This window comes from Rhea americana, unplaced genomic scaffold (genome assembly GCF_003343005.1).
Source record: "Rhea americana isolate MKP2758 unplaced genomic scaffold, rheAme1 scaffold_243, whole genome shotgun sequence".
NCBI lineage: Eukaryota > Metazoa > Chordata > Aves > Rheiformes > Rheidae > Rhea > Rhea americana.
Genome location: NW_028186361.1, coordinates 1,254,092 through 1,275,785, shown reverse-complemented (window position 1 = coordinate 1,275,785; position 21,694 = coordinate 1,254,092). Strand labels below are relative to the sequence as shown.

Below are 21,694 nucleotides of genomic sequence, written 5' to 3'. Positions count from 1 at the left end.
CTGACACAAGCCTTCTTCCACAAAAAGCTCCTATCTATAGTGGTAAAGGAGGCTTTATGTTTTTCAGAGTCCTAAGCAAAGACATATCAACTTTATCCGTAACCTCAGGAGAAATGAGTAGTCTGCCTTTTCTTTCAGGGAAGGTTAGCCAGTAGATCTTACTCTTGAGTATTCAGAGTATCTGAATATGGCAGTACCATACACAAAATGGTCTTGCACTGCAACACTGGGTGCCTTCTTCAGCAGTGTATTTCTTGAACACATTTGATAATGTCTTTAGGTTACAGAACTATTAAGATTTTGAAACAGATACAGAGGCACACTGTTTTTTCTTCCATGTTCTGAACTTGTGTGAGATTTATCTTAAAAATCTAGGAAATTATTGTTTCTGGGCTTATTATTACTAGATGACAAAAGAACTACCCACATGATCCTTTAACGTGGCCTCCTTCCAGGCTGATAATCATTATTTAATCAATAAACATTAGCTGCTTTGTTACCTACTTAAGCTTTTAAATACAAGATTAACTATTAATGTATTAATTGTACATCTGCTTTTCTTTGTCGAAAATGTTTGATCCTGCTAGTTTGTAAGAAAGAAAATTCATATTTCTTTTTCAACTAGTGCACCTTCACCTTTTCCACATTGCTAATCCCTGACTAACATGTAATTCCACAGGGGCAACCAGTTTTTGCTACATTATCTCAAGGTATAGTGTTTTACTAGAAAGTCTGGAGAAAAGTAAAGAATCTTCTGAGAAGGAAGCATTCAGAGGATTTAAGCACCTTATGCACCAGTTGTAAAGTTTCCAACGCTATACCGAGCTTTGCATGATGCTTGCTTCTTTTTTTCTTAATTGATCAAGACTAAAATGCTTACGTATCGTCAGAGGAAAAATAGTTTGAGATTCACTCTCTACTTCACAGCCAACTTATGCCCAAGTATGACAGAACAAGCTCCATACTACAACGTTATCATGACAGTGGACTATTCCACACATTATCTCCATACCAGTACAATCTATACAATCTAAACCANAAAAAAAAAAAAAAAAAAAAAAACACTCACTGCTATCAAAATAGCCAGGAGTCAGAGTAACAAGAATACAATCCAGTATTGATGCTGAAGAGCGCTTACTATTTCTTTCACAGGTAGAAAGACTAGCAAAAATGTCATGGGACAAATTCATTGTAAACTCACTGACAGCGGCACAGTCACCTCTCAAATCCATAGTGAGTGACCTTCAATTTACAGAGTCAAGCACTTTAAAATAGTTTCAGCTGCTAAGTTTCTTCAAACACAGCCACTGCGTGCTTTGCACTAAAAGACAGTGGTTTGTTCAGTTCACAAATATATCGAGCTTCTCACACCTCACAAAATGCAGTGCACACACGAGCATTGCAACGCTGTGCAACATTACTAGATTATAAAAAGCCTTTGGCACAGATCATATCTTACATTTCAGCAGCCCTGTGCATAGTGACAGCATTCAAACGAGGTAAATATTTGATTAAGCCAGTGCACTTCTTTCGCAACACTGAAGTTGCAAGCTTACCTCACAGCACTAAGACAGTAAGGCACCTTTCAGTCATGAAATAAACTTGTAAGGATCAAATTCTGTTTTCAAATATAAAAACTTCATTCTTACCAATTTTGCAGGAATTATATAAACACATATATCTATGGGCACTACTGTGCTCAAAAGCATGAAACTCATGAATCAATCTTTTTCTGCTCAGATACCTGTAATAAAAATAAAATTAGCACTACTTTTCATTTTGCTGTGAAAACCTTCTGTACTTCACAAACCAAACTGACGAGAACAATTGTTCTCAGGCGCAAAGAATAATAAGCTACCATTAACCAAAAATAAAATATATTATTACCAAGCTGACTTGTAACGGCAGTTAGAATCTCTTTCAGATCCTTTTTTCTTCAAAGACGTTTTTAAAACATCCAGTTTTGAAATAAATCTTCAATAAAAGCACCACCTTTTTTTCCCTCCCAACACATAAAAGCAGATAAAACAAAAACAATACCAGTAAGAGGCACTACCATTACCTAGTAAGAACACCTCTTTCCACACATCAAAAAAAAATAGTAACATTTAGAAAGCATTTTAAGGAAAACTCATTTTTGAATAGTTTTCATATTTCAAGGAAAACATTTAAATAAGCTTTGTGTTATTAAATACAGAGAAAAAAGATATATTATCTGTTGAATAATAATGTCAGTAAAAGAACTTTCTTTCATTTATATACACTTACTGCAATCTCTCTACAGGCCGACATGGATATCCCTGTACCTTCAATTTGCTTCAGTGCATATTCCTTTTCATCTTTTCTGTACACAAAGAGGGGGAAAAAAAAAGGAATAGTTTAGCTCTGATTTATATCACACCAATAAATACAAGTATAATGATTAACTTGGTCTGTATCAAGATACTGAAATCTGGTTTATGTATCAATTATTCTAAAATATTAAAAGCAGGTCTTCCTTTAACACAGACTTCAAAAATTACAAAAAAACTCCCATAAATAAGCTTTGTTAACCTATATCCATTTCTCTCTATATCCATTTCTCTCTGAAACTGTGCTGATTCCTGCAAATGTACCTGTAGAGAAGTCACTTACCCTGCAATTCTAGGACACTGACCACTGTCATGAAACAAAATTACACACATATCCCATGCTTAAAAGACTCTTCCAGGAGTACCTAGGAACTACTTACTTGATTTTATGAGCCACTACCAATCAATTTTTAAAATACCAATATGTTTTAAACTTGCTATATCTCTTGGAAGAAGGTAAATCTCACTGAGCAAGTCTGCATTTGCCAGAATGCAGGTAGGGAGCTGCTGCAGAGAACTCACCAGCGACAGACCCCTCGGCAGCACACGCAACCGTGCGCTCGGAAGAGCGAAGCCCAGCGCGTGAAATGTTCTCCTTGAACACAGTATTATCCTTTTAAACAACCATAGTCTTCCCTATAAATTACTTCAAACTAAGTAGGAGGAGATGATGAAGTACTATCTCAAAACCTTCATGATGCAATTTAACTAGCTTACTGTAAGGTTTGCTAGATCTCAGCTGTTACCAACAGCCGCTGAATAAGCTTCCATTTTTGACCCACTTTCCCACCATGACTCACAATATTGACGTACTTGCATGGACTCACCAATTGTAATTTCCAGGCAATTCAACAACCCTCAATGCCCATCCAAATTCTCTACAGCATTTCTGGTACTTTGGTTTCCCCTTCTCCAGCCCCAGACCATTACTCTTTTGCTACACTGAAAAACTGAATTGGATTAGTCTCTACCTCTCTCAGGCTCTCAGTGGAGCCTCAAAACTCCACTTCTGTGTCCAATTAGCTTCCATTTTGCCCATTTTGTGCTATTTTTCTTTTTCATTAAAATTTTACGAGAAAAAAATCCAGATTTATTCTGACTACAAATGAAAATTCAGTGGATTGCAAGTTTTACAAAAATTAAATCCATCTTTGAAGTACAAGTTATTAAGCAGTTATTCCAACAGGAAAACTTGAGTTCTGTTGTTTCACCTTAACTCAGTAATAGTTTTTATTTCTCTTTCAAAAAAAAAGTACTTACGTGAAATCTTTGGAAATCCTATGCTACATCTGAAGAGATACTGCCTCCAAATTAAAAGCACAGAAACTCAGTTGTAATGGAATTATAATCTGCTTTATTTCAAGCAGGGTGTTTCATTTTCTTTGGGATTTGATACAACATTGATCTCAAAGGAGGCAAGATTAAGCACGTTAAGCTGCAAGCTCAAGCAGGCCTTTCTACGGGTAGGTTTGAAGCAATAGAAAGTCTTTCTGCAGTTGAAACTAAAGGAATGGGTGACATAAGTGATTTTGGAACTACCAAATGAAGAAATACTTTTTCGTTCTACTGATGTATCAGAATTTCTGTGCAGAAATAAGGAGAGCAACTCACAATGTGCCTTGAAACCACACCAAAAACAGTCACCCATTCAGGTACCTCCTTTAACTATAAGATGGAAAAAGGTGACAAGCTTGTAAGCTGCAGCCAACATACTTCTAGGACACTGGGGTTTGGGGTTTTGTGAATAGTAAGGAAAAAGAGGGTTAACAAAATACTTACCTAAACTGAACAGGCATCAAGTATGAAGAACTACAAAGATGCCATATTCTAGCTCTCCCACACCTAGATCTCTCACAGTTTCAAATTATAAATGCAGCCTCCTTTAAATACATACCACTTACTTGTTTTGCCAGAAACGCAAGGCTACAAGAATACTTTTATTAACGTTAAATCTTCTTATTACGTAAACATAATAGCTGTTTAAAGTACTTTACCAAAAGATCTCCATCAAGTGGTATTTTAAAATAATAGTGTTTCCCATTTAAGGATAACCTCAAGATAATCTGAGAAAGAAATACATTTGAAAGCTCAACACACTGAGTCAGCCGATGCAATCTGATGAAATATCCAATTCTGTTTCAAAGAATCATAGAATCGGTAAGGTTGGAAGGGACCTCTGGAGGTCATCTAGTCCAACCCTCAAACGAGTGGCCCATACGGGGATCGAACCCACGACCCTGGCATTATTAGCACCACACTCTAACCAACTGTTTGCTCAACAAAAGCATATTACATGGCCAAAGAAACAATAGGTAATTGATTAGCTATTTCCCCACTTATATTCAATGAATAATGCAAAAATTAAGTTATATGCAAGTATACTGCTCAGCTTCCCAGTGACCCATGCTCTTAAGAAACTGGTGGCAGGGAGGGAGAATAGGTAGTAGCATTTTCACGTGATGCCAAACACGCAGGAAAACTCCAGTGAATTTTAAACACTTTTGAAGAATGGGTACAGGATTATACAGCAGGAAAGCTTTCATCTTCCTAAATTCTTCTCTGACAGATCTGCTTCAGTACATTTTTCTTTACAGAGCAGAGCAAGCGTGATTGAGTTTAAAACACAAACCACCACCACTGCCACCACTACTGCACAGCTCCGATGCCAGGCAAAAGGCACCCACGCAGGGACAGCCCGGCAAACGCAAGGCCTTCRTCCATAAGCACTTTCACCAGGGCCACAGAAACACCAGGCAGTAACACAGGCAACTAACTCTGAAGACCGGCTCTGTGTGAGTCTGTCTAAGGGCATGGAATAAGCGGCAGAGACCAAAGTTCAATCGAGCGGCGTTTATCAAATACCCACACTCCAATCTAAAGGTGGCAATATGCTCACTGACCTTGGGCACCTAACTGCAAAGGAACGCTATTCTTTAATCGGTAAAGTTGCAGCTTTATGATTTTTATTATAGCTTTTCAGAATTCATGCACGAGAATTTAATTGGTTAACAGAGCACACTCCATGTACCACCACCACGAGACTTATCTCAGGGGTTTAAGTCCTCTTATCCAAAACTAAGGGAAATACTAAAAGAGCATTGTTYCTAGTTCCAGAAGCCTTGTAATTCATGTTATTTTATTAGAAATGAACTTTTTTCWAAAGTGAAGCCATTGATAGGAGTTATGCCCCATCCCCAAAACCTTCCTGACTCTGCATTTCAAACCACCATAGGCAGCATCCAAATGCAARAGTCCTCAAGTCTACCAGCAATAACCAGAGCATCTCTCTATTATAAAAATAAACCAGTATAAGGCAATCGTGATATTTCAGCTTACGTTTTCCTCCCTCACCAATAAAGATCCCTTCCAAAAGTCCTTAAGGTTAATATTAACATCTTAAGAGGAAAAGGGAAAATTCTGTCAACAAAATTTTACTCATCTGGTTTACGTTCAATTATTCATTGAGAAAAAGGAAATACGATTATTTCTTTTTCTGGGTGAGACTTTCAGTTTTCATTCTCCATATGCTTTAAAGAGAACAAAATAAATATCAAGTTCACCTTGGAAGAGTTAAGTTCAGAATACTGAGAATAATCAAAATATTTCAAAGCAAGTTAAACTATCCTAGCTATTGCAGCTGTACTTCAGAGTACTTCAATGGAAATATAGTACYGCCCATAACAGAAGGATCATACAGATAGCTTGTTCTGCTCAAATCTATTTGTTTAATTGCTGAYACACAGCATTAAGTTCAGCAGCCARCAAGAGATCACCAGCAAGAGTCATAAGCCCCTTTTTCCTCCCTAAACTAAGTCAAAATTAGCACACCAAGAAATTAACTGAAAAATCCTATGTGATATTTAGAGCATAGATAAAAAACGTTCCCAGAGCAAAGCCAATAAATCAGTCATATTCAGTGCTGGTTAACATATGCAAGCTGGTGAAAAGGTCTAGAATTGACTGGAAAAGTTATTCGTAATCCTTCCAGAAAAATGAAGGGTTCTTACGTTTTAGTGCTTTTTATACATACAAAACCATCCGTTTACCAAAAGAATTAGGGGATTGAAAATCAGCACCTGGCTGTCACTAAGGTACACACTCAGCGGAGCAGGACAGTCGTGCTCATTCTCGTTTTCCTCGCACCAAATGAAGCCTTCYCCAAGCAGCAGCCAGCAGCTCCTTTCCATTCGCACTGCAAGCAGCCACAAATGACAAAAAGCTACGGGCCATCTTGTACTTCTATACARCTTAGCAGAACCCGCATTGAATTTCTATGAATGCACACCCCTTCCTCTMGAGAACTAAATTAGAAACTAGAAATCTGGAATGGTAAGCTTCGTAGCCATAATCGTAAAAGAAATTTACGGCTGCAACAGTTCTTTAAAAGGTCYGTCTTTTGTCTGCTAAAAAGCTTCACAACAGCTACAGGTTGCTAATGCATCTAATTGCCAAACACGCTCAGCAGGACAAGGMTACCTGAACTATAGCTGGCTGGTTTTGCCCATGAAAAGAAAGCAAACTTTTATCTCGTTCTGCCACTGCAGAAGCTCCTTAGCTTTACATGGAAATTATATCACTGATAAGCAAAAGAGGCAAGAAGCAAATGCACGAGACCACTTGGGCCATAAATGAGAAGTGCTTACAATACRGTATATTCCACTTCGTCTAATAATTTCAGTAGTAACTTCAGAGTTAGCAATGTAGTGAATTCACAGCAGTGACACAAATGTTCACAAGGGCCTTCAAAATCTAAAGTAATTTCATAAAAGGTTAATTTGAAAAACAAAACCAAACAGAATAATGAAAATGCTTCAAAAGCTGTTCTAAAGTATGCATTCAGCAGTTTAAATAGTAATCATTTGTGAAATAAAAAAGTAGTTCTTATATAAAAACACGCCAAGCTTATTTAAAACACACAAACCAAGTCTGAAGATCTTACTAATAGCAATATTTGCATTTGAAAATTATTTTTGAATAGAAATGAAACAGTGAAAAGTTTACAGTTTCACTAGATGAGGAAGGAAAACTSTGCTAAAACATAAAAATCAAAGACAAAAAGTTACTTCGAATATAGAGATGGAACAAGAATGACAAAGAAAATGTAATCCATCAAAACCAACACTAGGTCATGTCAAACCTTAAAAAAAAAAAAAGAAAAGAAAAAATAAGCAAAAGTTGTTCTTAATGTCTGCGGACACATGTAGTTGCCCTGCCTGTTGACGCATTCCTCAGAGTTTTGGTAGAAGCCTTCTCCATSTTGTGAATGGAGGAGGAATACGCACGCACACAGGGCGCAGGGAAGGACTTCTCCTTACTTGGAAATGGTAGACATCTGCATCACTTCACAAGCACCAACCTGGGGCCTGGATTTTGCACTTCACGGCATCGTGGGAAGTCCACCTCCCCAGCAGGTAGTGACTAACCAGCCACCACCACTTCAGAGTCCTGCTGTCCAGCTTTCCAACATGACTACCAGTCTCGTTCCTCTACCAGCATTACCCAGTGCACCTAGGAAGTTGCTACGCTTGGTCACTTCYGCAACACATGCTCTCTAAAAGCAAGCAGCATCATTTTGGGTRCGGGTAATGAACAGGTCCTAATTTTTTCCCCTCTATTTTTAGTAGTTGACTATAGGAAGCTATGTACTTCAAAATATTCAAACATGTCTAAATTTAGACTTTTATAAAGCAACCTAAAACTAGAAATTACAAAGGGAAAAACAAAATATGAGTCAGCAGAAATATTTTGGAAGAGATTAAGAAGAAAATACTGTAACACCTATGAACATATGCTCAAAAGTGGCAAGTACTGTATGACAATGCATTTTKGGAGATTTTGTTTAACACAAGGCCTCAATGAAATGGAAAAAGATATGCAGACTTTGCTTCTATTATAAAACTGAAGTCAGGACCAAAAAGGGTTGCAAAAGAAATTACATGCTACCATGCCTTCTAGAATTGGAGAAACTTTTTCAAGTATTTTATCAAGTAATATTAATGAGCAATTTTTTAAACACAGCTCTGCTTTAGAATACTATGATTTAGAGACATATTGATCAAATGAAGCTTCTTGGTTTTCACTAGTGATCCTGAATAATCTGTGCCTTTCACATATAATAGCTGCACTACCGCATCAAGTATTTTTGAGTCAGAAGGCAAGAGTTTAATGAACAATAAACCTTCAACCAATTTTTAAAAGGCAACCTCACAAAACAGAGCTCAGTCTCTACCTAAGTTCAAATTAAGGTATCTGAATATCAGGAAGTTTCAGAAGAAAAAATATTGAAAAAAAATAGTTGACTATCTCCTCTGGAACTACAACTCCAAGTAAAACTGGGGAGCAGGGGAAGGAAAAGACCACAAACCTATAACCAAACAAGACACAGTCTTTCCTATGCAATATAAAAAGGATTACAGATTGAAAAAGAGAATCTCCAAGAATGAGTCAAGTATACCTAAGGGAAACAATCTTCAGAACAGAAACAATATGTTACTCTTTTTACTGTGTTTCTGAATCTTTTATCTCACAAAGTTCCTTATAATCTCAAGTTTCAAAAAAGGCCTGAATGCTGCACAGATCATCAGCTTTACTGTCTTATGATCTACTAAACTCTCTTAGGCTTCCTTTTCTTAAAAACTCAGCCAAGGCCAGCCACCTCAGCATGTATGTACAATGACACCAGAAGGCAGCACTTCTCTTTACCTTCTGCCGAATACTCTGCTATCTCCAAAGCTTGAAGTTCATACACGAAGCCCTTCTGGAATCTACAAACATAGCAGAAGTAAAAGGCAGAGAAGTTTATGCAATTTTAGAGGTTACACAATGAGGTTAGAGGTTAACAATGTCAAATTCTTGAACTCTAAGTATAGCTTGCTACTTCATATTCCAATAATTGCACAGACTTGTCGATGTCAGGTACTTGCATAAATGTATGCCCAAAAGAATGCATACTCAGGCTTCTCAATGCAATCTGGAAACTTTAAAACCAAAGATTTTTTTTTTACTTAAGAAAGCAGTAATTCTGCCCAAAAAACAGAAATTTTTTTAATGTTGTTTATCAAAATTAATGTTCTAAAATTAACACTACTGTAAGTGTTGCACAGAAAATAAATTATGTTTATAAATTAGCAGCAACATCCAAATACAGAGCAACCAACAGACTTTTTTTTTTTTTTTTTTTTTTTTTTTTTTAAGTCTGACTTTTATTATGCACATTACATGAAATACACAGGAGAACAACTACATGGAGCTTAGCCTGCTGGAAAATCTGACACATTCCAGCTGTGTAAAGGGGCTCATACCAGAAGTACCATTGGCATCACACTATGAATAGATACTCGGTGTTATCGCAGTATCCTACCAGAAACAGAAATGCAACCTGATTTTGTTCTGTTATTTACAGAATATATTAAGGTGTACCTTTAAAACAGACTATTAATAATGACTACTGTTCTGTTTATTTGTTCCCGTGTAAACCAGTATATGAACTCAGAAAGAAATACACATGTTAAAGACTGAGTAAGGGTCTTACAGTGATGCGAGGATGCTTGCCTTCGAACACTATGTCCTTGCATCGAGCACTTTTAGAGAATCTGCCAAAAGATGTTAAATAACTTAAAAAAAAATCTTCACAATACCTGTGATAGGTATTTTTTTTACATAAGAAAAAGAGATGTTAGGTGATCAATAAACACAAAAGCATGATTCCAAGCACTGATGGCATTTTTTATGCCATAACTATAATTTGATTAGTCTGAGACTGAGGGATAGAGGTCTCTATTAATATCAGTTAGGACTATTCCAGCACCATTAGATGTTATCTAAGCATATCTTCTTCCTCCTTTCCCATAACTTCTGTTTCAGAAAATTAAAGGCAAATCTTTATAGCACAGATATCTCCTGACTGCTAACAACGATCTGAGATTACTTCACAGCCACAACCACAGGCAGGCTTTTAAAGATCTCTAACAACAGACCACTGGAAATCATGTTAGCCAAATTTTAGCCTTCACACTATTATAACAAAATTCTTATTTGTAAGGAAAGAGGGCACAATTTTAGTCCCTGCCACTGTCATTCCAAATCTATTGATGAAGATTCACAGAAACCTCAACCAGCCACAGGGCTGTTGCCATTGCTAAAATCAGACTGGCTCCAAAGTATCTTGGGTGACTGAGAACCATGAATTTCATATGAGTACGTTTCTTTTATAACAGATTGGCATAAGCAGACTTGACAGCCTGCTCATAAAGGCAAAAACTGAAGCATCTACGTTAAACTTTGAAGACAGCAAAATTGTTCTGCCACTCTAGATAATTTCTTCCCATATTTGCTATACTAAAGCAATGGATGGAGCTGCACCTGATCTTATTTCTTTATGGACAGGCTTGATCACAGATAACAAACAGATTTARGAAACACTTTCAGAAGGCAGTCTGCATGTGAGAATTTGTTACCTTAAAATAAGGAGCAGCAGTAAGGAGGGAAAAAAAAAACCTATGCAATAAAGGCCACAGACATATGATCCTTCAGACTAAGCCAAAAAGAACATGCCTTTTTGTTTCATAAAATCACTTATAAGAATGTTTGTGATTAATCAGAAATGTCAATAGTGTTAGCCATCTGGTTTTTTGGCAGTTTTCTAAGTATAGGTCCTAAATCTTTACTGTAAAAAACATACTGTAAACACACAGCCCAGTTGTGACCAGCTTAATGTGCACAGTGTCTCTCTCTGTGCATATCTGACTAAACGTCACTGCACAGATAAGTGAAAAATTACTATGAAAACAGCAAGTTTCAAACATCAGTGCGCTGTTTGAAACACACTGAATGTAGGTTTTTTTCCTAAACCCTTATTACATATTAGGTTCCCCTGTAGTAGAACAAAGAGATTACTGACTCAACAGAAGAGATACTGGAAGGACAAGAGCCCACAAAACTGCAGTTACTTATTCTCCTTTTCTATCTCATGACATAACCAAATGCTTCCTCTAAATCATGTAGAAGACCCAGATTTATCCGAGAGACCTGTTGCACCACTTCTACTCTTTTCCTCCAACTTTACAACTCAAATGATCTAACATGTGAAATGCTAAATTTACCAGGGCTACACAAAAGCTTATTAACATAATACATATGCAATTCCTAGCTGATGTACTTGCCTTCGTGTTCAAAGTTGCAATCTGAATCACTAGTAAGAAGCAAGACCCAACAGTCTGTATGGGCAGAATGAGACAGTACGCTACCTGCAACTGAAAAGTTGCCACATTGACAAACATCCTCATGAAAGGTATAAGGACTGGGACAAAAATCTACATAGTCACGATGAGGTCCAACTTAATTCATTCTGGAGCAGAAAAATCACTATTGCTAATGGAGTACCTTCATTTTATTCCTCACTTCAATGTCAAGAGATCAGGATTTCAAAGTTACAGATGTCTTTATTTCAGCTGCTGACTAAGAATGTTTTATTACTTCCCCACAAGCAAGGTCTTCAGTCAGCAATCATATCTGTTTCTGGAAACCTTAGTCAGATTCTAGTTTTGCTGAATTTTAATGCTGTTCATTCCACAGCGAGAGCAGGTCGTTTGCTTTTTCAGCAGCTTAAGAGTATAGTTTGGATAAAGTTTTACACTGGCACATTTTTCYCATCACTGAACTCAAGCTAAAGGTAGAATAAATGGCATTCAACTTGTAATGATCTTTTGGATGATAAGAACTGAAGGTCAAATTAAATTTGATAATTTGTCTGCCTGTGTTTCTCATTTGGAGCATGACAGAGTTGGGCAAAAGAACAAGTGACTGTCCTCTAGGATGACTGTTTTTAATCAAAAGTATGAACATAAAGCTAACTTCGAAGTCTCTAATGCCCTTGAGAAGGTAGCAACAATTCATACAGTAACTCTGTGTTTGAGGAAGAGGAACACTCAAAGATATAGGCGAAAATCCACTGTCAGCTGCACTAAAGATAAGGAACACAAAGCAATGAATGTGCCATTTTTTGAGTGCACGAGRTGCTAAATCTTAGCCTGAATCTGTGGTAATCCGCAGAAGGATTACGACAGGTGAGAATTTTCGTCTAGACACCTTTAAACAAGCAGGATTCATGRACTTGTGTCTGTAAGATAAGAGGCCTCTCTCTGAAGACCCTCCTTAGGCGTCAAACAGTTAACCTCATGTCGCTAGAATTTCGTGCACTAGTGGCCTTCATACTGTCCGCTCCCTTCGGGCAGGGGGGTCAAGGACGATCGCAGCCTCAAGAGAGTCCCAGCGTTACCTGTGCGAACGCTCCTGAGTGCTCTGGTTAGGACAGGGAAAGAAAGGAGGGACAGAATACCTTCTGGCCACATAATGATTGAGTTTTTTCTGCAGTTCATGGACAAAGAAACCAGATATATTGCTTCAAAAAAGCAAAAGTAGCCTCTACCAAGATATTCTACCTCAGGATGTAATTTCCATTTCAGACAATCTAGTTTCTGCTTCCAAGTCAATTGCCTAAAACATTTATTTTCACTTGACTGTAAAAAGAAATCAATAGCATCTTAAATCAGCAGGGGATGAAAAACAACAAAATAACCCCTTTGCTGCACTTGCAAGGCCCAGTTCATGGGAGCACAAGTTCAAAACCATGCTGTCAGAGGCTGTCCCAGTTCACATCTGCACTCTTTTTTAGACCAGATCCCTTATCCTTAAGTGAGTCATAGAACACTACCAGCTTTTACTGAAAGCTATAACTGTTGCTTTGCCTATTGGAAAGCCCAGTCCCATGTGTTTCATCTATCAAATAAATGACCCTAAAGTTTTCTAAGACCTGAAACTTTGTGGAGAACAGATGACAACTGAGGGAGAAACAAGCAGCTRTGCAGCAGTCCCACTTGAGAGTATCTATGAAACAAAACTGTTAATTCCAGAAAGGACAGAAGCAAATGTGAATAATGCCCTTCAGAGATCAACTATTTCAGTATTCTCAGCTCCTCCCAATCCTCTTTCCTGCCATAAAAAGATAGTTTTGTTTTGCAATTCAAAAAAAAAAAAAAAAAAGTTAGACACCAATTTTGTGAAGGTCAGTTAACGCCATCTCTACATCACTCCTCTCGGACAGGCAGTGTCTGATTAGATGTACTACATCCACATCCACATTAGCTCAGTTGGCTGAGTGTGGTACTAATAATGCCAAGGTTGGGGGTTCGATCCCTGTGCGGGCCACTCGTTTGAGGGTTGGACTAGATGATCTCCAGAGGTCCCTTCCAACCTTACCAATTCTATGATTCTATGATTTCATCAATTCTCAAAAAAAAAAGTTAGAGCTAAGCCAAAGAACTGTGCTCCCACAGAAAAGTCTAAGAAAACATTAATGAATTGTTCACATATAGAAGTAGCTATCAGTTGATTTAAAGTCTAACAAGAGACTTTTTTGATAACATTTGACTGATTCCAGAGGTTTCTCTTTTTTCTCTAATCTGTTGAAATAACCGAAGTTCAAAAGAGGTATAATAATTGGTAGTATCAACTAAGATTTTTATCTGTCAGGCATCTAACATACATTTAAGTGATACATACAACATACAAACCCCAGAGCTGGGAGGTCTTTTATAAACCCGAATTATCTGAGTGTATTTTACTCATAAGTCAATTCAAAACAGCACAGTTTCTGTATTTGCTATACAAGGAGACGTTTTTCTTTAGTTCCTGAAGTCACACACTGAGTTAGACAATTTGTTCTAAAAGCAGTTGTTCTGGACTGGTTTCAGAATTCCTTCAGGCAAACACACTGTTACTGAAACAAATCCATCTTTTTAAGTTCTAATACTTTGTTTCAGTAAAAGAGGCTGAAATACGCAGTCTGTGTCAGTTCTTGAATGCCACTGAAAAAAAGCTCAAGAAAAGACTCCTCTTGGGAAGCAGAGCGTAAGAGCTGACAGTCGCTTCCTGTAGCGATCCCTTCCTACATAGTATATGCATGGACCAGACTACCTCCTCCACTATACCTGAAGCAGCAAACAGAAAAATAATCTTATTGCACAAGCTGGAACGCATCAGCTAAAAGACAGAGAAGAACTACAGGGACCGTCTAACTCCACTCTAAGTTGTGCATTTGATTAAGGCCAAGGAAAAGACAATCAGTAACAATTTAATGTTACTGGACAAGGCTCTCGTGAAATTTGGCCAGGACATTCCAGAGAAATTCCAGTTGCATGTGCTTATAAATATGTACCATTCTGAATCACAGAACTTTTTCTTTTTTTTTTTTTTTAATAGAAATATCTCCATGTTATGCATGTGGTAACATTCATCTTGAAAATAAATTTATGAAAAAAACTTTACAGCATGTCTGCCTACAATACAATGGATTGGATGACATGATCCTAAATACACCTACATACTAAATTTCTACAGCAAATAGTTTCTATGAGAAGTATTGAACTCCTGACCTTGCGCCTGCTCTACTTTACTCTTTCCCTTTTACCAAGAGGGGTGCAGAAGGGAATCTCTTTCCCCTCAAGCTCTGGCTTCTTTTTCCTGCAGCATTATTGGAAAACTTTTAACTTCTCCACCCTGTAACAGGAAACTTCTTATCCTCTTCATCTCTTCCAAAAGCAAACACTAAACCTTCAAAGTTTTTCCTTTTTAGCTTATTATAGGCTAACTTGCACTGCAAGTCTGCAAGCTGGGCAATTTTTCTTTTCCTCCCAAACTTGCAACCTCTTCTGCTTCTCATCACCCACACTCATCTCATTTCTTTCTCAATCTCCAACCACCACAACACCTTCGTGCTTGCCACGGCAGAAAATGAAACACCCGCTGAATGCGAGTTGTACTCTGAAAGGCGATGGGCTATACAGCCCACCTCTACGTTTGGCTTCAGAGAAAGTAAAAGGGCCAAATAGTTACCAGAGAGACATACTCAAGAGCCTGCAGGAAGCAGTAAAAATTACTCACCAGCACCTACTCTGCCTTCTTGGGAGGAAGCAGAGCCAAGTATAGTTGCACTACCAGCTCGCACTGGGGCACAATTATGAAATACTTATGATCTCTTCCCAATTTAGTTTTTTTCATCAGAATGCATCACAGACTTCTTCCCACATGTATTAAGAGCACTCAGTACTAACAAGTATTTTTTGGATTTGCATGTAAACCTAGTATTTAAGTTTACTTAGCTATTGAGAGTTTTATGGCAATACCTTTTAACCATTCTACCTTCACCTACATAAAAAGTTTCCTTAAGGGGAGGAAAAAAAGAATAAAGATGATGCCAATATACAGCAGGAAGTAAAATACAGCTTTTCACATAGGATCATGGGTAGAGATTTTGCTGCACAGGAAAGTAATTGTTCAGGACCAAACATAATGCCTTCTGAATTAGGTCAATACTTCTGCACTTTAGCCTGCCACCAGATTATTTGAGCAAACAGCAACTACAACTGACAACTCAATTTTTTTTTTWAATCCAGTGCAGACAATGCCAATAAAGAACAAGATTTAAATAAATAACACCTTACAGACTGAACTATGTTACAAGTATGTACTTGTATTGGCACATAATACCACTGCTCCGCATTCAGGAGTATAATCTTAGCCACATCAATGAGCTGCCTCTCCAAGAGTAAATGTGACTGAAGTACGCACACCTTACAGTACTCGGACTCATTTCCCTGTGATTTTACGCACAACTTTCACACAAGTTCATTTGCAACACTCATCAACTCAAATGCAAGTTTAGTTTCCACATATATATGTCTTACGTTACCCAAGAAATTTCAATCCTGGATAACAACAATGTGGGGAGAACTGTACACAAACTATTGCTAGTATTATACTAACATATTTGTTACTTAACGGATTAAACATCTTACCCATGCCTGTCCTACACATAAAGTTTCTACCACCATGGTGATTTAAATCATAAATATGACTAGATACAACCTCTGAACAACATAGCAGAAGAAATATATATATTGCCAGTATACATATATATATACTGGCAGAAGAAATCTCAATCATAGTGGGTCTCACCAGTAGAAAGCGTGTTTTTGCAATACAGTTGTGCCTCCCAGCATTCTGTTTTTCCCTTTATCAGGATTTCCTCACTTCTGCTTTAAACAAGTAAGATTCATCAAACTAACAATAAAAAAAAGCAACAGAAACAAAAAGTTAGTATGACTACAACCAAAACTGGCACTCCTGGGTTAGATTACACACTTGCTTGGGCGATGCATTTCCCCTTTTCTCTCCCTATGCCCTTTTGTGGGCAAGTCAACTTTTGTGCAGACTTAAGAGACTGTGAATGCTTCTGACCAGTATACAGAGCTTTACACTAATGCTTTTGCTCACCAACATCATACAGAGGAGGAAAACAGACTCCTCTTTAGCTACAAGCTTACAGTTCTCAAACTGGGGTGGGGAGAGAAGGGGGAAGAAATCGATTTCATTTACCTTTTCTCCTCCTACACCAGTACCTTACAATGGCATTTATGAATTTGCACCACTGTTCTCCTATTTCTAAAAGAAAATTCCATATTTAGATATTAAGGCAAAGTCAATTTTAGCCTGAATGCCTGGTTTGAAAGTTACAGATACACCATCCACAATCATGCAATCTGACAGTTACAAACAGTGACTTTACTAAAAAAAAGGGGGGGGGGATTACATTAGCATTATATATCTATGCTATTCATTCAACTCATATACTGTGTTAATCAATAGTGATTTTATTACTGCAGTAAAGTACAGGGCAATGCCCAAACTCTTCACATTTGCCTAAGATGGCAGCATGGTCTACAGAAGCAGCACTAGCCACCAAACAGTACCCAAGTGTGGGAGCTGCTAGGAGTTAACAGTCCTGGTCTTTCTGCTTTTGCCTTTCCATGAAAGTCAATCACTCCACATTACTGTCATTCCTTCTGTAACAAGATTGATACACCTATCAGCTTTTTAAAAGCTGTTTTGAAACACATCTGCACATTAAAAATACTAAGTGCATGGTTATTTGGAGAAATATATATATAGATATGCATATACACACTGTTTGTAATTTTATTCTAATAATCTCTGTTGCCCAAACTCAGGTAGTGAGCTAAAGAGAAATAATATAGCCACAGAGGAGTGTGAAAGAAAGCAGCCAGCTCAGTTATGTTTGTTTAAAGGTAAACAGAAGCAGCAGTAACTAGAAAGTTTTTATTCGCGTGAAGTGGTCAGGACCAGCGTCAGCTTTTAACAGTCTTACATCTGCTAATGGTGTTACAGAACTGAGAACAGAACGGCCCATTTTCTACTCCACTTTGGAATCCCATTATTCTCCGCATGCTTTTGACTAATCAAGAGCGGCATCTTTTCAGCATGCTGACTTGTCCAAACATCCTCCTACAGGTAAGCAGGCATGCAGATGAAGGAACAGAAATACTCATTAGTGGCATGATAAAGAGGTATGAAGTCAACCAACTAAACACACTGTCGTGGCACAAATTGCAAACAAAGCAACAGCAAGGAACATAACAAGGAGAGGTAAGACATGAAATAATCACATTTTCCTAACCATGACCAGGAAAATTGCATACTTTGATTTATTGGATAAAGGTGAACAAGCCTCCAGAAAAAAATGTTAGCAAAGTCAACAAGATGTTTTGAGGCAGAATGTACACAGAAAAATCATAATAGTTTTTCCAGCTACATAAAGAACTAAATACTTATTATTGAYAATTAAATTGCAACCATGAGGTTTATAACTTTATTGCCATTTCCCCTCTCAAAGCCTTTGGTCCAGTTTTTGTGTACACTGAAATAAAACACCAGACAGCCTATATAAAAACCTATTTCTGGTCCTTCTGGACTACGGATATATTAATAAAAGATTTCTAAACCYTGGTGCCTAATTTTGTTAAATGCGTAAGGAGGGTAACTAGACCTCATCAGATCACACAAACACTGCCAAAGAAATGAGAACTGCAGGTGCTCAATATCTTTAAAAGTATGCTTATTCGGTAAATGCAAATGTCAGACCAGCATTGTTCAAACCTGGCTGCCTATTAAAAAAAAAGAAATAAAAGTCTTTTAAAACCTAACTTTCATAGAAATCAATCAGCTCACTAGAAACATGCCCAAATGATATTCCACTCAAGGCTGAAAAAGCCAAACTAAACTGTTACTATGTCTAAAAATTGCTTTTATACCCAAGCCATTCCATGAGATCTAAACAATGTAACCACTTTTTTTACAAGCGTTTTATSGAACAGCTTGCCAAGCTCCATATAAACACATTTTACTATTTCATAAAGTTTACATGCCAAGTTTTTGAAACATGAAGTGACAAGCTCTCAGTGGAAATTCTGCAGAGCTACAAAGATCTTATTGCCCTCAGCCTCTTGAGGCTGTAAATTGACTATAAGAAGCAAGTAGCCAGAATCTTCTTAGTTTATACAAGAATGCCTTGCAAATTAGAAATATTGAAACAGTCTCTATGATCTGCAAAAGAAGAATTCCTTTACACGAGCCTCAAAATTCCYTGGTGATCACCACAATATAAATATGCATCACTTCTGGGTTTCTATTGCCAGCAGTGGAAAAGTTTCCCTCTGTTATTAAGGACCCCTCAGCTAAGAACTAAAGCTGAAGATCCCCCTCCCTGTAGACCTATTTTAGCTGTCTTTTTTTCATAAGGAAATCACTCCATTTTAACAATTGAGATGATTCTCTATATTTTTCTAACTTGTTTACATCTTACACATAGCAAAGTTCCTAAAGTTACACAAAATTGAATCAAACTCACTGATGCTTCATGAAGTAAAATCTCTGAGATACAGTGTGGATTTGTGTCATCACATTATACTGCACTTCAATCTAATTGACTGCCTGCTGAAACTTGTCACTACCTTTTATCAGMTAGCCTTCTTACGGTTCAAGGTCTCCTTTAGATCATCTCCAGTTCTGATGCATTAGCTATCTTTTTGCCATGTTTACTTTTGTTTTGCTTCCCAATCATATYTCCAGTATTATTATTATACGGATATTGAAGATATGTCCCTTTCTAACATTAATGCTGGAAATCAATTCTGATTCAGAATCAACTCTGTTACCAGTGAAAGAAATGAAGCAGGCAAGTTAGAGACGGACATCAATTTATTCTGTAAAACAGCAAACTCAAAGTTCTATCTTTTTTATGCTGTTCTTACAAACAGTAATTGTASGATTACTATTACTATACAAAGAACAGCAGAAAACACTTCATCAGCATTTTGTGCATTTTACAGTATAGTTTCCTTTCATACATCCTTTTATATAAATTAACTTAAAAAAAAAGAAAAAAGAAAACACGACTGCTAAACCCACAAATACTATTAGGGGAGCTCACAGGCAGAAAGTAGTATCCAGAAAGGTTTTAAAGTTTCTTTTCAAAGTTAACTAGGCTTCATTATTCTTAAGGTTGCAGAGCAAGCTGCAGTCAGAATCAGAGCTCAGATTTCTCAGTGTTCAGTCCTCTACCTGAATCAGCATGCTGCCTTTCAGTCATTAATCTCCTTGATACTACATCCTCTTAACTTGGAGCTTAAACTTCCAAGACACACATGAATGCAATTTACTCCTACCAAAAAGATCRCTGAACTTCTCTATTAATCTAAAGCAGCATTCCATTAACTGCTCCCAGAACTTTGAAGAAAAAGTTTGCTGTTTTTCCATACTCAGTCAATTCTTCAAAGTTTCAGTTGCCTGTATGGAAGACAATCACCCTTGAGTTTTGTATTAGAAAGATATAACCCCAGACTTACATTTCTTAAAACTTTACAATATGCTAAGACCATTTCTACAAACRAAGTCCATGCTTGTGCACTGTTCATACACCACACTGAAAAAGCACTTAATGGCTCTTTTTAAAAAATAAAAAATAAATAAATAGTCATATTCAGAACYCCCACTAGCAGCCTACATAGGGCTCACAGGGACTGCTCCCCAATGACTACATACCAGTCGAGCATCTAATGATCCCGCCTAACAGTCCAAGTTACCCACTGCTCTCTCAACCCACTGTATGGTGAAAACAGTATACTCATGGGACGCCTACCCAGTCAGCCACCCTTTCATCAGAAAAAAGGAGCAAGATCTGCTTAGGTAGCATACGCAGCCCTAGGGGTTAGCGATCCCTCTGGATCTGGCCTACAGCCGGGCAGGTAGAGGCACGGCAGGTATGGTTCTTCCGCAGGGAAGAGGGGAGACCCTTCCTGCACACCCACGCGCGGCCTACTGCCAGGAGGGAGCTGCCGTCGCGCAAAACCCGCCCTGCAAGAGGCACCTGCGAGGCGCAGCGAAAAAATAAACCGAGGCCGCCTCGACGCCAAGGTCCAYCTGGGAACTTGGGGCCGGCAGCGAGGGCACAGACCAAGCACTGGAGGGTTTTTTGCGCAGCCCCGGCCACCGCTCGCCATTGGGAGAGTTGGGCAGCCGCGCGCCCCGCCGGCCAAGGCGGCTTGGCTCGCCTTGGCGCTTCCCGCCGCTTCTTGCGAAGCGGGAACGCAGCCGCGYAGCGTGAAAAACGGGTGATGAGAAAGACGATATGAAGAAAAATAAATAAATACGCGTGTAAATAAATAAATAAATAGATAAATAAAGCCAACGAGGTGCTGGCACACCACCCCGCAACCGGCGGCACCACACGCGCTGGGGGGCCTTGGCCAGCAGCGAAGCAGTGCAGACCGCCCCTCTTTCACCACGACAAGGTTCACTAAAAGCTGGGCGTTCTCAGCACCCTGAGGAGGAGGAAAAAAATAAAAATAATAAAAAATAAAAAGCGCAGGGGGAAGAGCAGTAATGCAGACACGGGTCGGGGAGAGAGGAAGGGGGGGAGCCGCGGCCGCCGCCCCGGGACCGGCGCGGCCCTTACCCGTCCTTGCGGCGGGCCTTGTAGACGTGCCCGTAGGTGCCTCTGCCCACTTTGCAGCCCTCGTACTCGAACAGATCCTCCACCCGCTCGCGCTCGGCCGCCAGCTTGGATTTGAACTCGTAGTCCATGTCTCGCCCATGGGCGGGGAGGGACGGGGAAGGGGGAGCAGGGGGGAGGGGGACGCGGCGGCGGGCGGCCGGATCAGCACCCCCRGCACGCGCAGCCCCCTCCAGGCACCGCCATTTCCGGGGTTTCGAGGTGAGGGGGGCGGTTTGTTTTTGTTTTGGTTTGGGGCTTTTTGGCGGGGGGGGGGGGTTCGCTCCGCCGCCACCCGCTTCAACTAGGCTCCTCGCGGCGCGGCGCGGGGGATGCCGGGAGTCGTAGTGCAGCTGCCCGTGCCGGCCTCAGCGCCGCGGGCGGGGCGCAGCGGCGCGAGAACTACAGCTCCCAGCATGCTCCGCGCCACCCCCGGCTA

The 21,694-nt window shown here is 39.0% G+C and overlaps 1 protein-coding gene across 1 annotated transcript; it reads right to left on the bottom strand.

Moving 5' to 3' along the window:
- Nucleotides 1-1,525: 1,525 nt before the first annotated feature.
- LOC146594924 (cyclin-dependent kinase 19-like) lies at nt 1,526-21,604 on the bottom strand. Its single transcript, XM_085306653.1, has 3 exons — nt 21,220-21,604; nt 2,269-2,344; nt 1,526-1,744 (listed from the first exon to the last, which is right to left on the bottom strand). The coding sequence occupies exons 1-3, from the start codon at nt 21,345-21,347 to the stop codon at nt 1,715-1,717; spliced, it is 234 nt and encodes a 77-aa protein (XP_085162779.1). The 5' UTR covers nt 21,348-21,604; the 3' UTR covers nt 1,526-1,714.
- Nucleotides 21,605-21,694: the final 90 nt, after the last annotated feature.

Bases quoted from the DNA above. Each gene is read 5' to 3' on its own strand.
- LOC146594924 (XM_085306653.1), bottom strand. From the start codon at position 21,347: ATGGACTACGAGTTCAAATCCAAGCTGGCGGCCGAGCGCGAGCGGGTG. The intron at 2,345-21,219 runs GTAAGGGCCGCG...CTTTGTGTACAG, and splicing joins AAGGCCCGCCGCAAGGACGG to AAAAGATGAAAAGGAATATG. The intron at 1,745-2,268 runs GTAAGTGTATAT...TTTTTATTACAG, and splicing joins CGGCCTGTAGAGAGATTGCA to GTATCTGAGCAGAAAAAGAT.